The 18,950-nt window shown below is 37.9% G+C and overlaps 3 protein-coding genes across 9 annotated transcripts; all 3 read right to left on the bottom strand.

Moving 5' to 3' along the window:
* Positions 1–247: 247 nt before the first annotated feature.
* Positions 248–6,165, bottom strand: LOC140793028 (ABC transporter C family member 8-like). Of its 2 annotated transcripts, none has more exons than XM_073144354.1 (12): positions 6,012–6,165; positions 3,985–5,909; positions 3,559–3,879; positions 3,367–3,453; positions 2,686–3,291; positions 2,380–2,544; positions 1,985–2,279; positions 1,675–1,889; positions 1,181–1,486; positions 974–1,037; positions 645–884; positions 248–540 (listed from the first exon to the last, which is right to left on the bottom strand). In XM_073144354.1, exons 1-12 carry the CDS (start codon positions 6,145–6,147, stop codon positions 443–445), a joined length of 4,458 nt encoding a protein of 1,485 aa, XP_073000455.1. In that variant the 5' UTR covers positions 6,148–6,165; the 3' UTR covers positions 248–442. The 2 variants fall into 2 exon arrangements, with proteins under 2 accessions (XP_073000455.1, XP_073000456.1); XM_073144355.1 differs by having other exon boundaries at positions 6,081–6,162.
* Positions 6,166–7,704: 1,539 nt separating this feature from the next.
* On the bottom strand, positions 7,705–11,548 carry LOC140791960 (RGG repeats nuclear RNA binding protein A-like). Its single transcript, XM_073142693.1, has 6 exons — positions 11,075–11,548; positions 10,516–10,918; positions 10,281–10,422; positions 8,279–8,437; positions 8,138–8,197; positions 7,705–8,056 (listed from the first exon to the last, which is right to left on the bottom strand). Exons 1-6 carry the CDS (start codon positions 11,241–11,243, stop codon positions 7,865–7,867), a joined length of 1,125 nt encoding a protein of 374 aa, XP_072998794.1. The 5' UTR covers positions 11,244–11,548; the 3' UTR covers positions 7,705–7,864.
* Positions 11,549–12,698: 1,150 nt separating this feature from the next.
* LOC140791961 (uncharacterized) lies at positions 12,699–17,302 on the bottom strand. Of its 6 annotated transcripts, none has more exons than XR_012109660.1 (10): positions 16,766–17,302; positions 16,572–16,634; positions 15,259–15,337; positions 15,057–15,131; positions 14,734–14,812; positions 14,520–14,565; positions 14,267–14,294; positions 14,029–14,137; positions 13,156–13,238; positions 12,699–12,992 (listed from the first exon to the last, which is right to left on the bottom strand). XR_012109660.1 is itself a non-coding variant. In XM_073142694.1 (10 exons), exons 1-10 carry the CDS (start codon positions 17,141–17,143, stop codon positions 12,962–12,964), a joined length of 1,014 nt encoding a protein of 337 aa, XP_072998795.1. In that variant the 5' UTR covers positions 17,144–17,302; the 3' UTR covers positions 12,699–12,961. The 6 variants fall into 6 exon arrangements, 2 of the variants coding, with proteins under 2 accessions (XP_072998795.1, XP_072998796.1); XR_012109658.1 differs by having other exon boundaries at positions 13,156–13,321; positions 14,029–14,098; positions 14,185–14,294; positions 16,766–17,240; XM_073142694.1 differs by having other exon boundaries at positions 14,029–14,098; positions 14,185–14,294.
* Positions 17,303–18,950: the final 1,648 nt, after the last annotated feature.

An 18,950-nucleotide genomic window follows, 5' to 3' on the forward strand; every position in this document is an offset into this window, starting at 1 on the left:
TTGCCTTCACCGGAACTTTGTTATCTTAGGAAGGAAAAAAAATCTCTAATGGAAGATGTGAATATGATACAAGGATCTTTTCACTATCTAAACTATCACATTTTTTTTATATCGACCTCATAAACTTTTTTTAATATATAATGACTCTTTAAATTATTAAATAATTTCTACTTTCGTTAAAAAATCATTACATACTAAAAAAAAATTTGAAAAAATTATTATATACCAAAAAAAAAAGTTAAGGAGGTGAAAATAAAATAAAAGTATGCCTGTGATATAATGATAATAGTACCTATTAGAATCAATGCTTCAATACAGACTGTTAACTGAAAATAAAATACTATCTTCGAGGAAGTTTAACGTAGTTATTTTCCCTCTCTTCTCCATTTCTTTCCCTTGGATATAAACTAGCTGTTCTGCTGTGATTGCACGCCAAGATTTTTTACTCATAGTTTGACCAGTATTCTGCAACGAGGTTAGAGAAGGCGGAGTTTTTGTTTTCCATCAGATATGAAGGCTTGTCGTACTCCACAAGTTCCCCTGCAAGCAAGAAAGAAAGCATGAAGTGGTTCAATTTTTTTTTTTTTAAAACAATTTCAATCGAGAAGGCACCAAACGTTTGAGCCTATGTAAGTGGATCTTACCAAACGACAGGACCATGACCATGTCACTATCAGTGACAGTTGGTACTCTGTGAGCTATGGTTATAACTGTGCAGCTGGAGAATTCCTTCCTGATAACTCTCTGCAGGATAGCATCTGTGGCAGAGTCGATTGAAGCAGTTGCTTCATCAAGAACTAGAATTCTGTTCTTACCAAGGAGAACACGGCCAAGACAAAAGAGCTGGCGCTGCCCCGCGCTCCAGTTTTCGCCGTCGTCGCTCACTGCCATGCGGAACAATCAAAGAGTCATATACAGGATTATGCAGGCTTTAGAAAATCATGACTTCCATTTATCAGATGAACTCACTCACCTGGCGAATCGAGAAGAGCAGGAAGACTGCTAATGGTGCTCTTCAATTGGCACTTCTCTAGAGCCTGTAATTGAAAAAAGAAATGGGCAATTCACTGGGAGTTAAATGCATAGAGTAGAAAGTTTTCTATAGAGTAGCACATTTGTATGACCTTCCAATTTGTAATTAACCTCAAGCTTTAATGAAGTTGGATGATCTAGTACTAACCTCCCAAATTGCACTGTCTGTGTACAGGCCTAGCGGATCCAAGTTACTGCGAACGCTGCCCCTGAAAAGAGTTGCCTCTTGAGGGATAATACTTAGTTTCATTCTTAGATCCTTCAAGCCAATGGTGCTTATGTCAAGATTATCAATCAGAATTCTCCCGTCAGCAGGTTCTATCAAACGAAATAAAGTACTAAGTAAAGTCGTTTTTCCGCTTCCAGTTCTTCCAACTACCCCAACCTTCTTCCCTGCTGTAAAAGTGCAAGTGATTCCTTTAAGAACAAAGGGAGCAGTTGGACGATATTTCACCTGATCATCAGCATGCGTATTACCGTGAGTATTAATCAAATAATCAACTACTTAAATCTTATCAAATAGCCACTGTATTTCATAGAAATGGTGCAAAATACTTGTATTAGAAGAAGATTGCAGTTGTGGTGTATTATGCACATATGCTATTGCAGAAGTTCAAATAAGCATTTTGTTTCAGTCCTCACTTTCAGATTTTCCAAATCTATCCTTCCTTCAGAAGGCCATGAAGGTGGAGGCCTTCTTCCAGTGAGCACAGCAGCAGGCTCTGGTGGAATATGCATAAATTGTTTGATTCTCTCAACTGAGATTATGTAAGTCTCCAGGTTGGAGTAGAATCGAGTCACAAAAACTTGCGCAGAGGAAAGTGTTAGAGCATAGGAAAGACAGAGACCTAGAAAACCTGAAACACATCCAAAGAAAATCATGTAATTAAACTTCGAAACAAAGTAGAAGAGCAAAGCAGCAGCACATATGTTAAATCTGATGCTGTTATACCTGGGGTAACAACTCCCTCGCTAACAAAAACAAGTAAAATAGATGAAGTAACTATGATAAAAATTTGGAGCACTTCCACTCTTAGAAGCACCCATTCCAATGCAGCAATTGTATGGAAGAACAATGTCGCATCAGTGTCGATGAGCTGTAAGTTGTTTTTGATGAATCTCTCTTTCATTGCATAAGCTCGTATAGTAATCACACCAAGCAATGACTCTGCTGCATAGTTCATAACAGGTGCTTTTGTTGTTCCATTGATTCTTACAAGCTCCCTCGCAGAGGCTAAGTAATACCTCTTTCAAGATACAAATATATTTGAGTGAAATATAGAAGTCATTAGCTCTATTAGTCTAGGAAATGTAACCTATGAGTATTTGATCTATTCTGTCACTTACCTGGATGCGCAGCATTATGATTATTGCTGGAACTGCTACAATAAGCACTTGCCATGTAACTGTAACCATAACTATTATACTTGCTGCAATCTCTATAGAACCAGACAGCACAAAGGCAAGGGCGTAAGGTATATCAAAGTCCAAAATACTCATATCAGAAGATGCCTGCAGTGCATAATACTCAAGATGACATATCTAATGTTCAAGCCCTATGAAAAATAAATTCAGGACAGATAACCTAATTTTTTTAGATAGCAACATATAACATAATGTTGTGCTGGTTAATGAGACAAAAGGAAAGAATACCCGAGTTAAAATTCTTCCTGTGGGAGTGGAATCAAAGAATAACATTGGAGCCTTAAACACTGAATCCATGAAACCGGAGAAGAATGCCTTGGAGGCCTTCAATCCAAGATGAGCTGCTAGCAAACTCCTTATATAAGCCAAAAGGCAGCTAGTGGCTGAAGTTATTGCATAAACTCCGACCACAACTCCAGCAGTAAAGTGGTGCATCTGAACAGAAGCTGCCAACCAATAGGTTCCTAGAGTTTGCAGAATGACAAAAGAAGACTGTGCACATACAATCAAACCAAGAAGCAATGAACCCCTTGAAACATTGAAATAATCTTTATACGGTTTCAATCCAAGATCTCCTATCTCCCTCCTTTCATCCTCTGTGAGCTGAACTTCTGAGAAGCCCTTGGCTGAAATTTCACCCTCGTTGTTCTGCTTTACAGGCGGCCGCAATTCATCCTGAAACACTTCTTCCATTTCACTTTGCTTTTCTTGATTTGGAGAATCTAATATTATTATTGAAGATTTATGAGCATTAACTAGTTGTTCAAATGCTGTCCCAGATTTCAAAAGTTCTTTATAGGTTCCTGCTTGTGTCACTTGTCCATTTTCCATGACCTACAGAAACGTGCCTCTAAACTCAGTCAATATATTATGCTAGTTAACGAATCGTTCAAAAGGAAGCTTACTTACCAAAATTTTGTCAGCTTTAGTAAGGAACTCAACTTGATGCGTCACAAGAATGACAGTCTTCTTTTCTAGAGCAGTCATGACACAGTCCTGCAATAAGTTATTGGTCATTCAACTATCCACAGCACTCAAGTTGAGATGAAATTATACAGTAACATAAATCCTTCTGTGCATCAGAAAATATGGTTTACACACATGAAAAAGGATTGCAGCAGTATGTGCATCTACTGCACTAAAGGGGTCATCTAGGAGATAGGTGTCTGCATCATTGTAAACTGCTCTTGCAAGCTGAATTCTTTGCTTCTGTCCTCCACTCATGTTCAGTCCTCTCTGACCTATCTCCATAAGGTCTTCATGGACAAAGGTTTCAATGTCCTTGTCCAAAGCACAAGATTTAATGACCTCCTTGTAGCGTGCCATGTTCATGGGCTTACCGAAAAGTATGTTGTCACGAATTGTTCCGCTTTGGATCCAAGATGTCTGCGCAACATATGCGATAGAGCCAGACACATGAACCTAGAAACACAAGGATATCATATTAAGGTTATCAAAGAAACAGATCAAACAACGCACAAGAAAAGAATAATTGAGTGATGAGCATTGCTTATTTATTTTTCTTACAGATCCTGATATTCTAGGTATCTCCCCGAGTATAGCACACAACAATGATGATTTTCCAGCACCAACAGGTCCACAGATAGCAACCTTCTCACCCCTGTTTATGCACAAATTGATATTATCTAAAGTTGGAAGAGATGTGCAAGGCACCCAATTGAAGATACCATTGCACACTTCAACACTCAGGTCTGAATCCTGCAAAGGGATCCTTTTAACATCTTCATTAAACTCATCTTCTAACAGGAACATGCCTACACGATCTAGTGATACCTTGGCTTGCATCATTACAGATAATACTTCAGGGAGCATTCTCATCGGCTCTGATATAACTCTTAATGTTGCAAGAATTGTGAAAATAACACTAGCATCTAAAGGAGCAGTACCCATAACTGCTGTTCCAGCAAATATTACTGCTGAAACAAATGTAGGAGCCATCCAATATAAGGCACTTCCGTAGGCCTTCTTAATCTGCGTCTGTCCCAACCACTTCATTTCGGCATCTCTGAGGGTCTCGATTGCTTTTCTGAATTGTTCCTCCCATGACTGCAACTTGATGATCTTCATATTGTTCAAGACTTCAGATGTAGCTCTTTGTCTTTCATCTTGTGCAAACATGAACTTTGATTGGTAATGCTGCAACATCTTTGCAAAGGGAACATTGAGGATTCCGCATATGACAAGAGGAACTAAACCTGGAAGAGCTCCCAAACCCACACTCCAAAAGAGTAGGACTATAGCTAGGATCAATTGCAATGGTTGACTCCATGCTAGGTGAAGCCAGTAAGGGAACTCCCCAAGTCTATAGGCATCAACTGCAATGTAGTTAACGATCTCTCCAGTAGAATGATTTCTCCTTCCCTGACTGGAAAGCTTTAGCTGCTTCTGAAAGACGGCCGCCATAAGAGCGGAGCGCATCCTCATTCCTAGCCTCCTTGAACCGAAAAACCAATGCCTTTGAGACAAGGATTCAACAAGTTTCATAACTACCAAGAAACCTATTAACAAGATACCCATGTTGATCTCTCTCTCCTTGCGATAAGAGTATGACACAAATGAATAAAGCAGTATAGGTGAAGCCCCAAAGGATAACGTCCTTAGCAGTGTATATAAACCTGTCAACAAGAGCTCCTTCATGTAACACTTAGCAAGCACATAGGTAACCAAGTTACTACTACTCCTTGCTTTCTCCTCTCCTTGAAGATCCCATTCTCTTAGAAAGGTTTGACAAGCTTGCAGTGCGCCATCTTCGGCATCCACAGGAGGCATGTCATTGAGATCCAACGGTTTTGAATTACCTAGTCTCAGTAATGGATTTATCCAAGAAAATGTCACGAAACTAAACGAACCGGCTTTGCTAAACTCTGTTTGCTTCGCACTTTTTGTGCTTAACAAGGGTTCAGATAAGCCATCACTTGCAAGGTTCAGATGGAGGAGATTGTTTCTATCCAAAGTGAAAGAGTACAAGGCAAGCAAGAAGCTCATAAGCCATGATATCGTCTCAAGAACTGAAAGGCTATAAGAATTCACCGCAATTTCCAAATTATATGCAGAAATGAGAACCAAGAATGAGGCCAACCATAGTCGAACTAAAGCAGCAACCCATTTGGTGGGCTGAAGGTTGAGTGAAACTGATAGAACTACCCAAACCAATCCTCTAATAAAGCATGTCATCCATTCAGCACTATATGAAGTCCATACTCCAACACCAACATATGCAATGCCGATGGCTGCAGTACAAACTGAAGCAATAATATTTCCCCAATAGAGATTCCTACTTCGGTTAATACTATATCCTATTCTGAAAGCAGCTATCCCTAAGCTGAAGAAATACACGACAAGAAACAAAAGATTTATGAGATCTATCAAACTTCTCTGGATGCATAGCGATCCCAAATCGAACTCGCCCTCACATATCCAAAAGGACCAACCTGCCATGTTAGGCAACAAGCAAACAAGATGAAGAATTTTAAGACCCACATCAACGTAATTGAAGAAAACGAAATCCGCACGAGAGATGATAAAACGGCTACCTCTGTTTCCTTCTTCCATTACTACTGGAACAAAAAGAAAAGAAAATAGAACTGGGTCTCTTGGATCACCTTGCATTTGCTTGAAGGATTTAGTGGTTTTCTTTTTAAGAGCGATTTCTCGTCTGTCGTTTTGCATGTCGCCTGATCCGAAGAAGAGCTGGAAAGGCCGTGGAACATCGCTACTCACTCATTATTGTCTTTTTTCTTTCTTTTTTATAATTTTTGACGTAGATCGCACTTTTTTGTTGTTAATCTCACTTGCTCACGATGTATTTGTTTTTTATACCAAGTTGCAGGACAATGTTACGACAAGTGAAGCCACAAATGATTGATTTCTTAAAGGAGGTCCTTTTCTTCTCGTTCTTTTTGTCTTATATGATAGTTTTTCTCAGGCATATGCTTTACGTTTTGAGGACTAAGGATACGACTTTGACACCGACCTGAGTCGCTGGGACTTTTGGCTTCTTGGCTATAAAATAATGAGCAGTTAAGATAATTTCGCAGGAGTACTTTATTATAAAATTAGAACAGCAATTAAATTAAGAATGAATAGTGACAGGTTTAATACAATTAATTTGTACACGAACAGCTCCCAAGGCACTGCCCTCCCTACGCTTAGCAGTTACCACATGTTAGTAACCACCGCGGATTGATAAACGAACGAGGAAGACATGATAATAAAAAATGGTATATTCGCATGTAGCACCACATTATTTAGTGGAAATGTGCCCAACAAACTATCTGGCTCGAAGATTTTACTGTTGTTAGTCGTTTGATTTCTTATTCATGCCTCTAGTAAGATTTTTAGAGATACTAAAAGGCCTGTTTACTTCTAGAATAAGTTAAATGCTAGTATCAATATGCCAATTTAATTACTTGCGTAAGAGAGTTTATTTTAGTATATATTATTGTGATTTTTAAAACTAGTTTATTAATATGTAATTAATTACATTTGATATTATAAAATTAAAATAATAATTTAGTAAATAATTAAAATATATCTTGTAAGGAAAGGACGAGGAAATAAAAAAGAAGAAAGAATATTTAAAATAATAATGAATTAAAATGACATTTTCACAGGTAAAATAATAATTAATAAGTATAAAAGAATTGGCAGAAGAGAAAAAAAAATAGGATACGAAAAATTGGTAAATGACTCTTTACATGTTAGTATGATAAGAGTTAATGAGATTTTCTTATTCCGAAACTGTGTTAATTATCTCATTTAATACTCTGCATATTCATAATTTTATATTTCACAACCTATCTATTTAGTATTCAAACATCATAACTTGTGGTTTTTGTCCTCCAAAACACCCACAATATTCAAAATTGTCAAAAACATATATATATATATATATATATAAAAGAAAATATTATTACAGCATATTAACGAAAAATCGAGTTTGCCTAACCAAGTATTCTTATTCGGCAGAATAAGAATATAAAAACGGTCGGGTTACTCCTGCAGCAGAGAGTTCTGTAAGATCATTTAATTCTTTAGGCAAAACTGAAAATGGCTTCATAGAGGAAAAATAACATGAAAAAGGAAATTAAAAATGTCCAAAATGAATCACGTAATCTGGCTACTGCTGCCTTGAACAACGGCAACCAGCAAATAGCATGCTGTAATACACGATTCAAGGTACGAAGAGATAGATGCCACAGCAAGAAGCAAATTCAATCTAGCATATGACAGTAGGCAAACATTAATTAGGCAAGTGTATTCGCTTACACATAGGATGCATGATATAATTCGGAATCCTGGCAAGTTTCTTAAACTTAGAAAGATGGAATTTGAAATAAAGGCAGAGGGAGACGGACACAAAGAGTCTGCAGCACCAAGTACTCTTCTACTTTCCACCGAGTGTGGGGAATTGACCAGGATCTTCAATTGAAGGCGTAACATAGTTGCCCGTGCTCCCACCACCAAAACCACCTCTGTATGATCCTCGATCACCTCGACCCCTACCACGGCCACGCCCTCCAGGATTGTAATATCTTTCTCCTTCCGCAGGCTTCAGAAACTCATTGATACTCAGAGACTGTAAAGCAAAAAAGAGAAATTATATCAATTACAAGTATAATGGGAATAAGGATTTCTATAGTCGACTCGGATAGCATACCTTTTTGGACCGTTCGTCCCTCTCATTGTCCCTTTTCTTCCCAATATCCTTGTCAGAACCCTAATCGGATCATTGTTTTCTTAGAGCAGCATTTAGACCTTACTCCAATAAATAAAAGAATCAACCTGATTGAAAGCTTACTAATTTAATGAAGATCTCATCACTCCCTTTCTTGATGGAAAGCAGCTTCATAGACTCAAACTCCTTGTCTAACTCAACCTTCCTCTCTTCAGCCTTAGTTGCAAGTAATGCCTTCCGTTTTTCCTCTCTTATTTTCTCATACTCTTCTAGAGTCATTTCCTGTTTAAGCCAGTAAGAAATCAACAAAGCATACAAGAAACATCATACTAGAAAACAATAAAAAGGAATTTTTGAGATGAAAGGAAAGCACAGTCAAGTGAAAATTAACTAGCAGAATGTCAGAATGATTTTATCAAAGCAGCTTTAAGTTTTAACTTCTAATAATTTCTACTCTAGAATCTTTTCCTATAAGCCAATTTATGAAGATGGTAAAGCATGTCTAGAAAACCACCCAAGGAGAAGGAAAGAGAAAAAGAGAACTTGGAGACTGCTCATCAAATAAAACTAATGTAGAGGCCAAGGAGAATATCATACTGCTTTAACCTAAGGAATGGATACAAGAAACCTAATAACTTCAAATAATTATAGGAACAATATACAGACTATAAAAAAATTTGCTTGGGTGCGCTTTTTATTTGAGAGAAAACAAAGCTCATTTTTTGTTGAGTAATCGTTTTCAAGTCTTGAATGAGCCCTCCAAAGGTTGATGCAAATAGACGATTTTTCGTTTGATGTCTCTGAGCTGTACATCTTGTCTTACTCTGGCCATTGAATCAAATTAAACCTTAATGAATAACTAATTGAATTCTCTCCTTTAAGTCATCGTAGTATAAAAAAAGTACTAGTGAGGAAATGAAAACTATTCACCACGATTATATCAGACTTAACAGCAAAATGTAATTGCATGAGAAAAAAATGCCTATAAATTTTCAAAGCCCTTCTACCAAGCAACTATTAGGATGCCTAGTTGAAAATGTCAAGACAGGGCTGTTGGAGGAGCTCAATATACGCCTGCAACGGAACCAAGAGTAGCATAAAAGTGCCATCCAGTTCTCTCAAAGGCGACTGAAAAGAACTTGACACCATTCCAGCTCCATTAAATCACAGTAGTGCCTATATACCGACTCACAAGTGCCTTCCATACTTTGATTGACAGCTAAAAATTTCTGCCAAGGTTGCAGAAGCTAACTAGTAGGGTAGGCTGATTGGAAAAAATAACCATGAACGGACAGTAGTAGCAGAAGAATTTAATACTATCTAGACCAACATTCATTTACCTTAGTCTAGTCTAGGCGAATTATGACAAATCACCAGTTAAAAATATGAACAAAGCTTAAGAAAACTTAACTAACTATAGGTACAATCAGAGCAAATGCTCAACATGTCCAAGAAACATCATAAAGATAATAAGAATCAAGCCAGGCATAGAGAAGATTACATTCTGTTGACCATAAAGTTGTGAATTTCAGAAAGGCCAGAGAATGAGGGAGAAATTGTAGGGCCAAAATAGGTAAGGTCATCTGTTTGCATTCTCCTAAATACGAAGGACTGAGGAGCATAGAGAAACCTATTTCTTGCCCTCTAGTGGGGAAAGGTCAACTGGTTTGCTGCTTGCAGGTTTTTCCATTTACATAGTAAATTTAATATATAGGGGTCAAGATCACAACATTTTACCAAAATTATTTGCACGAATCAGTGGCATAGTGATGAGCCATACATATATGTGCAACTGCCCACCTTAACATGCTCTCCTTTATGGTCCAATATTGACTCCATTAAGAAGTTTACGTGCCTATTCATGTCAAAGTCACACTAAATCTTCACTGGATTATACTCCTTAACATTAGCATCAGACAAGTGACGAGACCTTGGTGATCAGAGTATTATTCGAGCCACCACATAAAGCAGCCATTATTATGAGCAGTTGGTGGAGACAACCATATCCACTTGATAGGAGAGGTGATTAAGATAATTCCAAAGAAAGCACCTACCTTATCCTTAGTACAAGATGTAGCAACCATTGTAAAAGGGATGAACAAGACCATCAACTGACAAAGTATACCTTTTCCTCAGGTTCTTTCTCCTCTTGTTCATTTGCTTGACCCTCCTTGTCCTTATTCCCTTCAGATTGTGGCACATCTTCTTGCTCTGCCGGCTTTTCAGGGTTCAATGCCTTCTCATTGGTCACATTTTCATCAGTTACCCTACTCTCAAACAAATGCGGAGATCAGCAAAGAAGCGCATCCCAACAAATGCACAAAGCAAACAATACAATGTAAGACGAAGAAAAACTTAACTGAGCAAGAACATCATCATCTGTGGTTCCCCAGTTTCCTCGTCCTGCACCATCACGTTTAACTTCGTATCCACGGCCAGTTCCGCTACGCCTCTCGTACGCCCTCCGTTGGGGGCGTTCTGAGTCACCCCCGGCTTCTCCATTGCCATATCCACCACGCCGACCGCCACGGTACGATGGCCTTTGCGAGGCATAACCTCCGCGTTCTCTGTCAGATGACCGGCGAGCATCCAACTCCTCGCCACCACCTCCTCCACCAAAGTTACCAGTAAATCCATTAGCATCCCCATTTGCAAAATCTCTATTTGGTCCGGTCCCACCTCCTCGCCCACCCCTACCACGAAAAGGCCCACCTCGGCCGGCAACGCCCCGAGCTGGTGCAGCAGTGTTCTTCGCCTCCCTCACTAGAAAACACGTCCCAGCACAAGAATAGCAAATATTACAAGAAAAATAAAGTTGATGCAAGTTTCATCTAAAAACGTCTCTTGAACTAGGGTCCAACATCAATTTTCCATACAATAACTCAAAAAAAAAAAAATCTGGGAAACAAATATTCGAACCAGCTTGCTGAGGAGGGACCGGCTTCGCAGGCAGCTTCGCCGCAGTGGCGGCTGGAGCGGCAGCGACAGAATTCTTGGCGGCGATTTTTTGCTGGTGAGTCGCGATAAGATGCGAGGGATCGTCGTTCTCGTCATCTCCGAGGAGATCAAAAGAGTTCACGGTGGCCATCTCCGCGAGGGGAGGGGTCGGAGGTGGGATCGGAAGTGTTTGCGTGAAACTCTAGCAGTAGGCGATTATACTGGACGAATCAAACTCCATGGAAACCCCAAAGAAGGAAAAGAGTGGAGGAAGCTGTTTTGGAATCGAAGAAAGCTAGGGTTTAGGATGGCTGCGGAAGTGCTGGCGAAGAACCCTAATTGCGCTCCCACATACGAATAACGAAACCATATATATAAAGAGAAACCTAATCGCCTTGCGGCTACGCCGCGCCCCCAGTAATAAATTGGATAACTGAAATGTCAGTTTGAGACGTCACATAGATTCTTATCTACAGAAATGCCATTAAGATACAGGAATATACTAACCCAGCTGTCCCCTGTTTCGCTAACGAAGAAATAGCTGCAGTATGTGTCGGTGAGTGATACGTGTCGGTCGGTCGACTGCCAAATGCCCGCCAGCTCACGGTACGGTCGAACGAACGGCGTCGATTGAATAATAGGGTAAAATCGGTTTTTTCCGCTAGAATTTACAAAGTTATTGGGGAATTACATTTTGCTCCCAGATTAGAGTTTTTGACTTTCTTTATGGTCTAATTTACTGTGGCCCTAACAAAATTACTAAACTAATCGACAGTTTTAAAAATATTAATAAGTTCAATTTTTTTCTTTAATTACTGTTCAGATTAAGTTAAAAAATTTATATACATAAAATACTGATTATTTTAAAATCAGACAAAAATACTGATTAATTTAATATTTTTATTATGAATACAATAAATTAGACCACATGGTAAGTTTGAGAAGTCGACTATTTCGATAAAAATAAATTAGAACGAGGCTAGTTTGGTCAAAAACTTCCCAGATTAAGCCTAAATTCATTTTATTCAAAATTATGTCTTTCTACTTTATATTCAAACTGAAATCTTATTTATTTGTATTATACTTAACTAAATCACACATCGAATTTAAAAATACTTAGAGACAAAGTTGTAAAAAACTTAATAAACTTTTAAATACATCTAAAATAATATTAATTAAATTCAAATAATAAACATATATATTTTTTAATATATTTATAATATATTTGTTATCTAAAATTCAATCATAATTATTTTAGCCATGTTATAAAATTTATCTCATCCTCTACAAATTTGTATCTAACAAGTATTTTTAAATTCGACCACCAAATATATTATAATCTAGACTACATGAGAGTAAAATGACAAAAATTAAACTATAGAATACTAGATTAAATTTAAGTCCAGCCAAGAAAGGTAAAATGTAATTTCCCCAAAGTTTTGTTTGACTGTTCGTTAACGTTATTGCAAGCAATTCCCAATGGATAGGCCATCTGGCCACAAGGGTCAGTTATCCAATCTTTTAGCAAAGGGCTTATCTTTTAAACTAGTCCAATCTTGATCAACTACCGATGAAACAAGAAATCACACAGCATAACAGCACTAGGTGTAAAAGACAACAAATTGATAGACGCTGGATGTTAGCAACCCTTAGAAGAATGAAGGACAAAAATCATGCCAACCACTAATGATTCCTAAACATGCGAGTTTAAATAAACTCTATATTCGTTGAAATAGTAAAATGGATTTGAAACTTTATACAAGAAAACAACATCAAAATATAGATGCCTAGTTAACATACAGTTGAACTGTGCCATGTTGATTGGCATGCAATAAGCAGATACCACAGCATGGATCTTCGGAGATAAAATTAACCTTTCCTCATTTTAGACCTTGCATATCTGCAGGAGGCTTGGTCAAGAAAATCTCGAGGCAAAACAAAAGGTAAGTTAAAACGGAGTGAAGAAAAATTTGTGATCCAGAGGTGTATATTGATGAGCAGATTAGTAGTGCATGAAAGCTTCACAACATAAAATATTTTAAAAAGGAGAGAAGGCAGGATACTCCAAATGCATTCCACCCCGATCAGAAGAATTCAGCAGAGTCCCTTGGAGCCTATTCATAGCTGTGGTGGAGGACTCAATGTCCTGCCATTCAACTTTCTGCTGTTAGTAGATGATCATTTGAAGTGCAACTATAGGAAGTGGTCAAATTGTGGTCTCTCAAGGACCTACAATGATCACAGAATCATAAAACAATTATCATATTTAGGCCAGCTTGACACAGAAAATAAATCTATAAGGATTCGTACATCAAGGAATCTGACATGCCATAGATCATTCTGCAATACCGTTTGAAAATTGGACAAGAATTGGCAGAATCTGTAACTTTTAATTCTGTATGATGCAAGTTTATGAGAAAACAATCAAATGGAATAGGTCCACTGCCTTTACGTACAAAACGAACGTCTACAGTTGATTCCTACCAGCAAATAAGCTCACCAAAAAGGAAGAAGTCAAACCAAGTACTTAGCCCCTCTACAATCTATTGTCTTTGTGTTCTTTCTAAAATTATGGAAAATTGACTGCAATTAATCTCATGCATCAGAATTTTCTCAGATCAATTAGGTACTTTAGTTACATCTTAAGTTGAAGCAGGACAAAATGCAAAAACAACACATGATGAACGCTACATTCTTAGAGGTCTTAATATATAAGGTGGCAGATTAGCATGCATAAAAAGCAATTGCATCATATTAGCCATGCAAAATAGGTGTTAGTGTGAAGCCTCAAACCAATCCAACATCCTCCCATGGTAACCCTCCAACCACAGTTGCTTACACCCAAATAGAGCAGATGACATGTAGAAGTGGCTGTTCGAGAGGACAGGTAACTATAAAACTCAAGAGAAAATAATGGTAGTGAACAGCATACATACCGTAAAATCAGCAAAAGCAACAGGCATCCCTCCTCTTCCTCGCACTTTAAGTACATGGAAACCAGAGAATCTAGAGACAAGTTCAACAATTTGTTTGCCAAACGAGCAACTAAAAGTCCCCTTCATGAGAAAAGTTAATGAGAAGACCAAACTTACTTCGATAAAACTTGCTTTAGTTCTTCTTCGGTGCAAGTAGGTCCTAGATTTGCAATAAATAAAGTAGAACAAGGTGGAATACCCTCTGATAAAGATTTCTCTGGCTGCTCCTGTAACATTACCCATGGTAGCAAACATATATAAGGACAATAGAAGAATATTTAAGGTTTTGGTTGGGAAAAACAGAAATTTAACAGTGTGATTAGAAAAGCCAGTTCGTAAAGTTCCATCAGTTCTAGTTAATTAGTTGAATAAGCATGGCAAGTTTGAGTGTAACTCAGCTACATATATCACAGTGGTTAAGCAATGATTTTACACTCTAGCTGGCAACTTACATTTGAAGTAGCTTGTCTCTTATCCAGCTTAGCACCAGTTTCTCCACTGTTTATCACGAAAGACGCGAGATAATTAACAAGTGTAACAGTAAAAAATAAGAAGCTCAAAAAGAGGATAGTTTTCATTTATATCTGTGATCACGTAGGACGAGACCATGAAGTTAAACAAAATATCCCAATTAATTAATATGTGCATTCTGAAGTGCATGTCAACCTCTGTTTTGCAGCTAAAGCACCCTTGTCGCTGGGACTATCATTTTCTGTGTCCGATGGTTCATCAGATCCACCATCTCCTGAAGGTGCAGATGTGCCAAAAACATGTGCAAATGAGATGTAGGTACAATTTCCCATGATAGTGCCTTTAGTGAACTCAGACTGCGGAATACTCGGTTGAATTCATGTGAAATTCACAACAAAATAAACTAGAAAAGCCATTGAATCACAGTTTTTCCTTAAGGAAACAGATTTATTACATCTACAAAAGTGTGAAGTGATGCTTATTATCAAACTTTGAGAACTTTGAGAAATGAACATTACCATCATTGCTCCATGCATCTTCCTCGTCATTCATTACTTTGGCTCGCTTATCAATCACTATATAGGCTCCACTTCCTATACAAACAAATGTCAACCTTTGCTTACCAGCATTCAGGAAACAATATTTGTCAAAAGGAAAGTGCATGAACATCTCACCAACATATTCCAAAAGAATAATATTGAATAACATATAATATGGTACCATGTGGTCGTCTCCGAGAATTTGACCTGGCTAATTCAATATGAAGAGTAGATCCTATCTCAGGGTCAAAAACAACTCCCTGATACCAAAAAGAAAATGATATAAAACAACAGTAAAGATCAATATCAATCATATTCAAAACCTGATAACTTGGCATGTATAAATGCTAAAAATGTTAGAAACAAATGAAGAATCTTTTAGTTGGCTGGTTAATGGTCACAAGCTAAAGGAAAACTAAAGCCTCCTTTGGTTGAAGAATAAGGTATTTCATGGATAGTGTTATACTGATTTTTTATCCATGATATAGAGAACTATATTTTTTATGTTTGGTTGCAATAGTCGTCACCAGTCATATATTCTTAAATAAAGATCAAGGGTCTGGTATCCATAGTATCAGTAATACTATTGGAATGCTGATATTAGTTATATTAGATTGGGTGGTGTTTGACTACAAACCATGAAAAAGGCATCCATAATTTATGGATGAGATTCCCATATTCTTCAATCAAATGGAGCCTAAAGGTTTTGAAGATCAAACAGAAAAAAGGACAAAGTAATGCCGGAGATAGTTCCTTTTCTTAGTTGCTCCATGCCTTCGCCATGAAGTACTATCTGCAACTAGATTAAAAGCCTATGCACTTGGAAGACAGTATGAAAGTACCATTGATTTTTTATCAATGGCAAAGATATTCACCCTAAAAGGAAAAATAGAGATGTTCAATTATGCTTTGTTGGTTAGTATCAATGACAACATGTGTTTACCCATATACACAGTTTTGGAAATTACAATTTGGACATGCATGTACAGTGACGTGCTACTTCAAGCAAAGAGACAATAGAACTCAGATCAGTTTAGATAAGGTATTGAAGTATATGTGATGCAAACTTGATTTATTCACTATTTGACAATGTAACATTCAGTAGTTTGCAGGAAAAGTGAAGCTAAAAAATGAAAAATATCTCATGCAATTCCATTATTCTACTGATTAGATAGCAATTTGCAAAATATTACTAGATATATAATAATTACAACGAAATAGCTTCCAGTATTAACAAGGTGCAGTAATTAGAATAAAAATATTTTTGTAAATCCATAGGGGCATACAGGCACATGTTAACAGTAGGCCAATATAATGTAAGCAAATTGAACCAGGAAAGTAACATTCTCGCTGTAGACATAATAAACGCCACGGTGATCGAACTAATTAAAAGCGAGACACACAGAAAAATAAAAGAAGAAAAAATTTCAGAAATATAGTAGAGAAGAAAACAATATCATCAAAAGCTGGCGAAGATAATACATCAGAACTCACATTTAACGCGCTCATAGCTGCCATTGCCGCCTGATGATTGAAGAATGTCGCAAAGGCAACGACCTACGATAATAGAAATAAAACCCTAATAGCACGAGATCTTGGGATCCAATCAAAGAGGAAACTCCAAACAACAGATCAAGAACCCTAGCTCTAACACCAAAAGGACGAATAAGGATGAGGGAATCGAGAACCTGGTTACCGCGCCCAGTGTACTTGAGCTGGCAAGAGTCGAAGCCATGGCGGCGGCGGAAAAGGTTGTGGATCTCGCGGGGCTTGACATCGTCGGGTAAGCCGGACAAGAAGAGGGTTTTGATCCTCTGCTGCTCCGGGTCAGGATGGACGACGGGGATCGGCGCCGGCGCCGGAGCGGGAGCTGGTGCGTAGTGGTGATAGGGTTGGAGGTAGTAAGGGTTATGGAAGCCAGAGGACTCGACGAGGACGGTAGCAGGAGGAACTCCGGCGACCGCCGCCGGTGAATGGAGGTGCGGTTGTGGATAGGGAAGAGGATTTAGGGAAGGGGAAGGGTTCATGTCGTAGGAGCGAGAGGGGTGATAGGGTTGCGCCGCCATGGGATAGACGGCGAGGTGCACAGGCTGGGTTCGAACCAATACCGATCCGGGCTTAAAGGTCCTGAGTTAGGATCCGACCCGATTCACCCGCGCCATGACTCCGGAATAAATCGGACGGGATAATGCCAGATATATGACTTTTTCTTTACAATTTGGCCCAAATATGTATGGCCCAATAAGGCCTATTAATCTGAACATGTTATTGGATCAAAGTGAGTTCGTGGACCTTTTTGGATTATCCAATTCCACTAGCATTCCCTTGTAATTTTCTATAAAAGTCCTCGTCGATACGCCATTTGCCCAACTTATCCGTATCCATTTGTCTACTTCGAAAAAAGAAAAGAAAAGTAGGCATCCTAACATTTATCTTTTTAGCCCCTACCTTAGTTTGGAATCCTATATTAAGTAACCACTTGATTAAAAAAGAAACCATCTAGCTTCCCATAGTTTTTACCTTATATTTTTAATTATCATGGTAGGATAAGAGAGAATCTGGGATAGTATAAACTAATAAGCCTCGACAAAATTGTCATCCCACTATTCGCCACACATGCGCCCACGATGCTTAGAGATTAGATTTAAGCGATTAAGTACACAATAAACGAGAATTAGTGAACAAAGTTGGTGCTTTTGGAACATGCACGTAGAACTATGTTTGAACTCATATGCCAGCAAACCTACAGGATAAGGATTCCATTGACCGCAATAATAACTAGTCAAACACAAAATTTAATAAAGTTTGAAACTTATCCATGGATTTCTTTCTTAAAACCATGTAACTTGGGGCTGTGGAGGATATCATATCGTACGATGTTACGAAGCTTTATGGAGTAGATCATGATGAATAATATATTTTTTTATTGGGGTTGGATAAGTATTGATTTTTTTTTAATAAAGGTTTTTTCATTTCACACCCTATGTTTTGTGGTAATTACGATTTACACTTTTAAAGTATCATAATTGGCGCTTAAATAAATATATATATATAAAAGCCCGACAAAAGATTAGCTTTCTCTTAGTATAAAGTCACTTAAATTCTACTGAGCTTTCAACCAATGTACAAAGCTATCGAAATTTAAGTTCTAGGTTTTCTTTTTTAATCATTCATGAGGCCAAAGGCTATATATAAGCCGGACAAAAGATTAACTCTCTCTAAATACAGAAGCACTTAAGTCTCATCAAATTGTAGCCAATATAGTAAACAACCTAGTCTAAACTCTAAATCATGTGCACCGCCAAACAAATTACTTCCAATAAAATGCCGTTGAAATCTGCTCCAACTCGCTGCAGTGGTCGAGTGTTTTTCAGGCAAACCGCATTGCCGAATCATCATTCGAGTCGAGTTGTTAAGCCGAATCACTGAATCATAAAATAATATTTTCTAATATAATTGTTTAGGATTGAAGTTGATTCCATAACCTTCTTAGTTATGGAAAATAATACCTACTAACTAACTCTACTAAAGCTGATTAATATTTTAAGTTCTAAGTGATTGAGCTGCTCGGTCGAGTTAATAACTAAATAATTTAGATGCAACGAAACACAGAAGGGTCACAAGTGTCAACTTTCACGTGCCCCAGTTGAGGAGACAAAAGAAATGGAGTAAATTTAGAAACGGGGATCTTGACATTCTATCTGCTGTCTCTCTTTAATGGTATGCATGTCCTTTGCTTGCAACGCAATCCACCTCAACGTCTTAGTTCTTATCCAAATCGTACTATGATCAATCGCACATTTGGGCTTTTGTGGGCCTTACTGTAACCCCACGTAATCTCTCCATCTCTGCATCTCTAGATCTCCTCTAGAT

This window comes from Typha latifolia, chromosome 7 (genome assembly GCF_019914945.1).
Source record: "Typha latifolia isolate L0001 chromosome 7, TyphaL0001v2, whole genome shotgun sequence".
NCBI lineage: Eukaryota > Viridiplantae > Streptophyta > Magnoliopsida > Poales > Typhaceae > Typha > Typha latifolia.